This window comes from Panicum virgatum, chromosome 1K, assembly GCF_016808335.1.
Source record: "Panicum virgatum strain AP13 chromosome 1K, P.virgatum_v5, whole genome shotgun sequence".
NCBI classification, from domain to species: domain Eukaryota; kingdom Viridiplantae; phylum Streptophyta; class Magnoliopsida; order Poales; family Poaceae; genus Panicum; species Panicum virgatum.
The window spans coordinates 9286169-9294897 of record NC_053136.1 but is presented as its reverse complement, the minus strand read 5'-3'; the positions used below and the strand labels follow the sequence as shown (position 1 = coordinate 9294897).

The 8729-nt window shown below is 44.4% G+C and overlaps 1 protein-coding gene across 15 annotated transcripts; it reads right to left on the bottom strand.

Moving 5' to 3' along the window:
- Nucleotides 1-1976: 1976 nt before the first annotated feature.
- LOC120685494 (probable DNA gyrase subunit A, chloroplastic/mitochondrial) lies at nt 1977-6044 on the bottom strand. 15 transcript variants are annotated; one of them, XM_039967633.1, is made up of 9 exons: nt 5777-6044; nt 4453-4461; nt 4306-4343; nt 4108-4206; nt 3952-4038; nt 3465-3746; nt 3164-3274; nt 2838-3041; nt 1977-2257 (listed from the first exon to the last, which is right to left on the bottom strand). In XM_039967633.1, the coding sequence occupies exons 1-6, from the start codon at nt 5964-5966 to the stop codon at nt 3627-3629; spliced, it is 543 nt and encodes a 180-aa protein (XP_039823567.1). In that variant the 5' UTR covers nt 5967-6044; the 3' UTR covers nt 1977-2257; nt 2838-3041; nt 3164-3274; nt 3465-3626. The 15 variants fall into 15 exon arrangements, 11 of the variants coding, with proteins under 11 accessions (XP_039823567.1, XP_039823635.1, XP_039823705.1 ...); XM_039967701.1 differs by having other exon boundaries at nt 1977-2254; XM_039967771.1 differs by having other exon boundaries at nt 1977-2874; nt 2978-3041.
- Between the last annotated feature and the right edge of the window lie 2685 nt (nt 6045-8729).

Below are 8729 nucleotides of genomic sequence, written 5' to 3'. Positions count from 1 at the left end.
ACTGCTGCTTCAGTGTGCTTTTGGCCGTCGGAAATCCTATCCATCTTCTATTAGATTCTTCTACTAGATTTGTAGTTCACATATTGTCCGGTACCACGATTAGGGACGTCCTAATCGGGGTACTAAGGTCACCCTAAAAAATGCAAACACACGTCAGGCAACTGGGCCCACGAAGGCCCACAGCCTCCTTCCAATCTGGAAGAAAGAAAAGAACTCAAAGAAACCCAGCATACGGCCCATTCTCCGCCTCGCTCGAGGGCTCCCGTCGAGACCCTCGACTGCGCCCCGCATCTCATCCTCGCTCGAGGGTAGCGAATCTACCCTCGAGCGGGCAACTCATCTCCGCCTCGCTCGAGGATAGCGAATCTACCCTCGAGCGGGCAACTCATCTCCGCCTCGCTCGAGGCCACCCCTCGGCATAAGGGACAAACGGCCCTGCCGCTCACCCGCCCATCGTACGGAGGCATTGAATGCCAACCACTCCTCCACAGTACCCGGGACAGACAGCGTCAGGCCGCCATTCCCCATAGTGGCTGTGACCGGAGTCCCATCCGCCGACTCCGGTCACTGCTCCGCCATCCCGGACGCTGTGGCAACACTGTGGGACTTGCGACGCGGGACGAAGCGGGCTCGGCACTGCTTCCATTACTATTCTGCCAACTCCGACTGTCCGGACTCCACCTCACCATACATATGGCCCCGGGCCCGCCTCCTGCTCGGGGAGGGGTCCGGTGTCGCCACGCACCCCTCGAAGAGGGATGCCCAGCACTAGCAGCCGGAGGCCCGGACCTCCCCCTCTAGGGGTCCGGGACCTCCACGTGACTCCCGGACCTCCTTAGTGCACACGCCGGCACTCCGTCCGGGGGGTCTGGGACCGCCACGCACCCTGTTACCGCTGGAGCACGCAAGGCCCTGACCTGCAGGGCCCACGGAACGCCACCACGTCACATCTGGAGGACTGTACACCCCACAGCGACGACCACGCTGCCTGCTGGGGTTGGCAGAACGCCGGCGCGATCTCTGCGAGGACAAGGACGATGCCCAAGACGGCCGCCACGCCCAACGCCATACCCCACAGTGTACTTCCCACAGTACTCGACTGTTGTATCCCCACAGGTCGGGGAGAAACGACGACTTCCGCGATCCCCTGTACATGTACCCGTCCCTCCTTGTGTCTATAAAAGGAGGAGGCGGGCTTCCCTTAAGGGGGTCGGTCGGCTCTCTAGGCATTACACCGCACGTAGAGCACATACTCGCTTCTAGCCCCAACATCGCTACTCGCCACGCTCAACTCCTCTTCTAGCAGAGACTTGGGAGCCTCACTCCCTCTCTCGCCGCGCTTGTACCCCTACTACAAGCACTCCGGGTGCAAGATAATACAGTGCCCTCGCACACCCTCTTGCTGGACGTACGGCCCCGCGGCCGGAACCAGGATAAACCCGTGCGTTACTGTGTTGTCTCTTGCATCAACATCTGGGACGAGAAAACACGCAGTATTTACTAGTTGGGATCCGAACCCCCGGGTCAAGACACTGACATATATCTTTCAGTGTTTGAAATTCGTGCTACGCTTGTAATTGCATCCGAGGACCGAGGTAGCGCCGCACGTGAGCGCCAGGCTTACACACACGGCAGTGTGCGCTTGGAGCACGGGGGCAGTGATGGGATATCCACATGTCACGATGCAAGGGAGGGAGATGATGGGGAGTTAAATAGATTCCCAAACTTCAATCGGCGTTTTCTTTTATAGATCGAATTAAAAATTCGTTTGAACCATAGTATCCATTGAAATTAATCCAATAAATAAGATCCAATATGCTATTTTTATTTTTGTAATCGAACAGTTCAATATTTTAATATACTAGTTCAACAATTTAAGTGAGTGACCTGCAACTAACGTAGTAAAGCAACATTATCTGTGAGCAACCTGCTGGTGAAGAATACCCTTCCGAATGAAGTATTACAACAGCCCCCCAAAGAGACGATTCAATGCGATTACGAAGAGACAACAATATTGATTCTTTCGTTTAACTTTGGACAAGCCATCCCATCAAACACAATTACAGGATTGTCTAGGCTACCCTTTACACATTTACAGCTCAGTTTGTTCGGATGCCTAGCCTGCGGTCATGAACTAAAGGGGATTGCTTGACCACGCACCTCCATCTGGTTGCTCCTCCCCTCCGGCCCTCGTGTCCTTGCTGCCGCCGATCCTGTTTCTTGAGCGTCTTGTTCTGGGATCTTACAGTGCCTTCTGCTGTTAGAGATGTCAAAATTTTGTAACCAAATTTTGTATCAATAAAGGAGAATGAAACACTGTTAGTGATGTATATCGCATCTGCAATACTTTGATCTTGCTTTAAGTGGATTGTAAAGTCCATGCTTTAGGCATTTAGATAAACTCTCGCCAAATGGACGCAGAAGCAAAAAAAAAAAAATCACATGTTGCATAAGAGCATACTTGACAGAATCAGATTGCATAAGGACTGCATTGTAGCCATATTGCCTGAACACGTCAGCTCTACCATGCAAGCATTCTAACTGTGTCCTTGACTGTACCAAAAATAACTTGATATTGGCATATAGTATTATCAGGTAAATTTCTTAGAACAGACATATTGGAGCTCATGTATGGCATTCAGCTTGGTACATACAGCAATAAAAAAGCTGAACTTAATGAATGAAAAAAACCTCCATTTATATAGAGATAGCTAAGGTCTTAGTATTTAAACCCATCACTAATACTCTTCCTGGATCAATCACAACCCATCTTTAATTAGCAGAAAATATTAAAGCATTCATTAAATCGAGAAGAGAATAGAATAACCAAATCAAACCTGAAATTAGTCAATCATGTTGTATCAGTGTGGAAACCTGAAATTAGTCCAAAAAAGAACCATGAGCTCCCAATAATTTATGCTAACTTGATTCTGTGATTTACATGGCCCCAAAGTAGAAATATTTTCTTCTCGAGCACCTCAGCCTTCCTCTCCGGATCTTCTTGGAATGGCAGGAAGAACAAACAACCTTCCTCTCCAAATCTGCTTGGAATAGCAGGAAGAGTAAACAGGAGATGAACTCAATAAGAGTAAACAGGAGATGAACTCAATGCTGACAATGGCATGCTTGTTAACCCATTATTTATTAGCACAATTCACAGAACCTGCAATGCTCCATACGGTTGTTGCTCTTATCAGCTTGTACTCGTGATGACCACGGCTGAACCTGGAAGCCTCTGAAGGACTGATCAATTAGTTTGTAAATATATTGAAACCTGGAATAGTAGTAGATAATTCTATATCAGCACAATCTTTTGTAAATAATGAGAAAGACCTAAATGCATTGGTTCACACGAGAATCAGTATATCCAATCCAAGCAACTTGCCGATGAACATGGTTTCCTTGCAACATTAAGAATGACCATTGCAATGTGTGAATAAAGAAAAGAATCCATTGGTTCATACCTTCTTCTCATAGTAAGCAAAATTATGTATTAGAACATCCCCTGTTTGATGTTAGGCATCGTTATGCCACATATCTGAAAAATACAAATTTCTGTAGGAAAATTTAGGGAAATTGTGAATTTACCAACATTAAGACAGTTCTATTTACCTCAAACCATTTCTCTACTTTAGTCTGCTATTTTTCAATCTTCCTACGGCTGGTGTGGCGGCCGCTGCGCGATCCTCCTCGGTGTCGGTGGTGGCCGGCGGCGGCAGAGCAGCAACCTCAGCCGCTGGGTGGTTCTGCCAATGTTACTTTAACAATCACCAAAATAATTCCATAGATTCTGCAACGGGACATTGAAAGTGATAATAATATCATGCCCATGCTAAGCAAATATTTGCTCTTGTTCCTTATGATAATATGTTAATAATTATCACAGGAAAAAATAGCAGCAGAGTGCCTTTTCAAACAGGCTTATCATGATATATGGTACAAATTACTTACTGTGGCTTCAGGCTTTTGAATTATAACAGAAAGTGCATCAACAAACTCTCCCAGATTGTGAGGAGGAATGTTTGTTGCCATTTCGACCTGAAACAGTTTAAACAACCTAAATATCTGACTTAGTAGCAATTGTATAAACTGAATACAAACTCATACCGCAATCCCAGAAGAACCATTCAACAATAGAGATGGAACACGAGCCAGCAGCAGAGATGGCTCCCTCTGTGAGTTATCAAAGTTTGGTATGAAGTCAACCTGTAAAATAACAAAAAGCAGAATGAAACAGATGAGAAAAAAGGAATGCCACGCAACAACAACTCACAAAGAAAGACAATAAGATTTCGGAGTAGCTACCTTTAATACAGAGCACAAGAGATTCGTAGCTGAGGAGGCTGCACGGCATGGTTAAGTTGGTCATCACACGGGCGTAGACGAAGCAAGAGCAAAGCTTCAAGTGATAACCGTGTAATAATACAGTAGGGCACACGTAGTGGTACGCACCTTCAAGTGCTGCAATAGAGGGGCATGTACCAGGTTCTATTAAAGTGATAACCATGTCTTTGTCAAGTAGTCATTATGCTTAGCGGTGAGCTCACTCTATGCACGACTGATTCACAAGAACATGTGCAGAACAAAAGAAAAGGTAGAAAAATAATATTTGCTTACTTCCTAGCATGCCTCTCCACAATCTATATCAACATATATAGGCACAAACATTTAGTATGATTAGTGAGGCTCCGAACTTCAAGTCGATTGGCACAAGGCTTGTGAATTTGGTAATCTGGACATCGACGTCCCCTTTAGCAAAATCAATAGAAATCTGAAACAATGTTGGGCTGTGGCTTTTAGGACCTACTGTAATAAAAGCAAAATGAGACTACATAGTTTGTGATGCGACAGCGTCCGGCGAGGGCCCAGTCAATTACGGGGAAGGTTAATAAGAGCTGCAGCTGTGAGCTAATTTTACATGTACTACTGACTGCCTAGTCTTGACTTTATTTATCCATACAACAAGCAGGCTGCAAGACAACTCTTCTGTTTGTTACTCATATAAACAGCTCAACTATAGCAAGACAAAAAAAAATTTGCGGGGGAAATAGCAAGACAAATATTAGGCAGCATGCAAACTACATGAAATCAGATAATTAGATGTACATGTAAAATTAGCTTACAACTAATTTAAATTCTAGGTTTTCTAATGCAGCTACTTTTAGCTATCAGTCCCTCACATTCTGAGTGATCAAAAGAAAAAAAAGGAGATCCATATATTTGGCAAGGCACAACATACATTCAGTGAAGAAAGTACAGTACTTAACCAGGGTCATCGATCTTTGCTATCTAACCAAGATCCAAGATCTTCTTCAGAATCTCAAGCACAGAGCAAGATTATACGACCATGAACTTTGGCCCGTTTAGCACAGTGCAAAGAAAATTCCTGCCCATTAGAGGATGGGTGATGACATCAACTACTCTGATCTAGAGCACGAACCAATGGCCAGCTCACCAGCACATGTCCGCTCCACAATAATCAACAAGAAAACCAAATCAACTACTATGCGAAACGTGTGATGACATCAACAACTCTGATCTAGAGCACGAACCAATGGCCAGCTCACCAGCACATGTCCGCTCCACAATAATCAACAAGAAAACCAAATCGAAATATCCAGCCATTCTAGTCATGAATCAAGAACTGGATTCGGCCCGCTAGGCATGAAAATCATGAGTCAAGAACCGGATCCGGCCATCCAGGCATACGAATAAAAAAACTATCGAACCCTAACCCGTGAGAGAAGGTCAAGGAAGAGGATGGAGACGAGATTACCGGAGAGAAGGCCGTCGCCGTCGCTAACGCCCCCGGCCGACGCCATCTCCGCGCGATGCACGCGTCCATCTGCGCGATCCCGTCCCCGATCCGCCTCCATCTCCACGCTCCCTTGCTCAGCGTGCGTGTCCCCGGTCGCGGCACTGCCATCCCCGAAGGAGAACCTCCTCCCTGCGGAGGCAAAGCGCATGGGGGCGGTCGGGCGGAGGAGGAGAGAGCATGGGAAGGGAAGCACGATGGGAAGAGGAGCGACGGGGATGGAGAGTAGGGATGGCAACGGCTACAAACCCGTCGGGTATCACTAACCTAAATCCACACCTGTTAGGATAAAATCGTACCCGTTAAAAAACTCATACCCGTCGCGGGTATGATTTCATGCCCGTACCCGTGCGGGTTTTTTTATACTCGCGGATTTCCCGTACCCGATAGAAGAAGCAACAAAATTTAATAGAAAACATAAACAAATACACAATGCATTATAGCCAAATGAGTCTATAAATAAGTAATCATCGATGGGAATGGAAGTACATGAGACTAAGTCTCTCTTAGCATGTGATTGGACCTTATTTTGATACAAGACCTTGTGACATTAGTATTTTAGGTTATATATTGTTGGATTTATTATACCCACGGGTTTGCGGGTTTGTGTACTTGAAGAACAAACTCGCACCCGCAAACCCGACGGGTACGAAATTTATCTTATTAAAAACCCACGGGTACAGAATTTAGTCTATACCCGCACCCTAATAAAACAAAAACACATCGGGTTTCGGGTTTCACGTACCCGTTGCCATCCCTAATGGAGAGGGCGTGATTAGCGGGGTGGGTATCGCGGCGGGTAAGCGGAGAGGCGCGGTGAGAAAAAAACGACGGGGAAGGCAGAAACATTCAAACATCGCGGAAACATTGTTTTTTTTCCGCTAGAGAGTTTCGTCGAGCCAAGGTTGAACCAAAATTTTTCTGATTTGTGAGCCCCTGTGAGAGGGTGGGAATAAATTTTTTGGTGGCAGACTATTTCAATTTCTTTAGATCCTTATAGTATAGATATATATATATATATATATATATATATATATATATATATATATATATATATATATGAAAGGTATATTCTTTTTTGTTTGAGAAAATTAGTGGAGATGTACGTGCCACATTTATGTGTTTAAAAATAAAATGATTTAATACTAAAGTTATCATAAATAAATTTGACATGCTTAAAACATAAAAGTTAGAATATGAATCACTTCTTAGATTAGAAACACAGCCTGTTAATTCCTGTTGGTATGTGTTACTTTTTAGTTTTTAGGAATTCATTAATTCAAAGGTTAATTGGATATGTGCCATTACAACTTTTTCGTATTTGAAGCGTGCCACTATTTCTCGCGAAACTATACCAGTGCCATTATAATTCAGCTGGTATTGGAAATACGCCATTATGTATGTCTGACACCACGTTGGGCCCATTTGCAGGAGTACCTGTACATCTCCCTCCTTATAGTTGATGCGAGAAGGTAGGGTAAACCTGAACACCTCTGATACAACAATGGCCATCAATTTGCATTATTAATTGGTCATCAATCCTTGCCATTATAATTCAGCTGGTATTGGAAATACGCCATTATGTATGTCTGACACCACGTTGGGCCCATTTGCAGGAGTACCTGTACATCTCCCTCCTTATATAGTTGATGCGAGAGGTAGGGTAAACCTGAACACCTCTTGATACAACAATGGCCATCAATTTGCATTATTAATTGGTCATCAATCCTCTATTTGTATGTGCCTGCGGCACGGATACATATTTATTTTTCATTCTTTCAAGCAATAATGTCATTTATTTTTTCTTCGAAAAATAATACATGTCTTTCTTTTCCTTCCATAAACAATGATATCAATTATTATCATTCTAAACAAATAATGATGTGAATTATGTGTGAATGTATGTTCAAAGAAAAGTAAAGTATGCGTAAAAAAAAGTAATACGCGGGTACAAGAGGTGGGTATAAAATATTCCTGGTATAAAAAGTATTAGAATTTTGGTAGAAAATATTGATGAAAGCAATCTCTCCCTTTCTTTCGTCAAATTTTTTGGCCTGACAAGTGGGAGTCTCCGTGAGAGGTAATGTGAGCCTCATCTTGTTGAGAAAAAATTCCAATTATTTCAGCTAGATAATCTCGATCCGTCCGGCTCTCGCCGCTGCCACGACCGTCCGGCCCGCCACCGTTCAAACATACCATGGCCAGCGTCAAGGGCCTCTTGGATATCGGCATCACGGCTATGGGCTATCCAGTCGCCGACGCCCAACTGACGCGACACCTTCTTTTCCTTCCGAGGCGTCGAAGCTGCAACAGCCAAATAAGCTGTAACTGTTTGAGACGGTCCAACTGACCACTCACTCCTCCACCAAAACCAGGAGCGATTCGCTATTCCACCAGACACACTAGAAAGATCGCACGGTTCCTTTATTCCCTCTTCCCGTGGCGCTCCACCACCGTTGCCAACCAATAGGAGTTCCGAATTCGGATCCAAAGGATAGCAGCAGCAGCACTATCGTATTTAAAATCCTTTTAAATATGTGAAATAATTGGGAACAATTTTCGGGAATCTGAACGCCGACAAAACCACAAACTTGATCTTTCCGAATCTGAAATGAGGTGTATAAGGTCTTGGTCGGTGATACGATGTTTAGATAAAGCGAACCCTATAGCCGAAAGGAAGACGAACTATCATGAGGACTTCTGTCAAACTTCCAGGAACCTGCTCGCATTCTCTCTCGGGCTGTGTTTAGTTGCTCTCGGGCTGTGTTTAGTTGCAAAAAGTATGCGAAAAGTGTTTGCGAAAAATACTATAGCACTTTTTCGTTTGTATGTGGTAAATATTATCCTATTATAGGCTAATTAGGCTCAAAAAATTCGTCTCGGAACGTACATCAAAATTATGCAATTAGTTTTT

Bases quoted from the DNA above. Each gene is read 5' to 3' on its own strand.
- LOC120685494 (XM_039967633.1), bottom strand. From the start codon at position 5,966: ATGCGCTTTGCCTCCGCAGGGAGGAGGTTCTCCTTCGGGGATGGCAGT. The intron at 4,207-4,305 runs GTAGCTACTCCG...GTTATTTTACAG, and splicing joins TCTTGTGCTCTGTATTAAAG to GTTGACTTCATACCAAACTT. The intron at 4,039-4,107 runs GTATGAGTTTGT...AAACTGTTTCAG, and splicing joins ATGGTTCTTCTGGGATTGCG to GTCGAAATGGCAACAAACAT.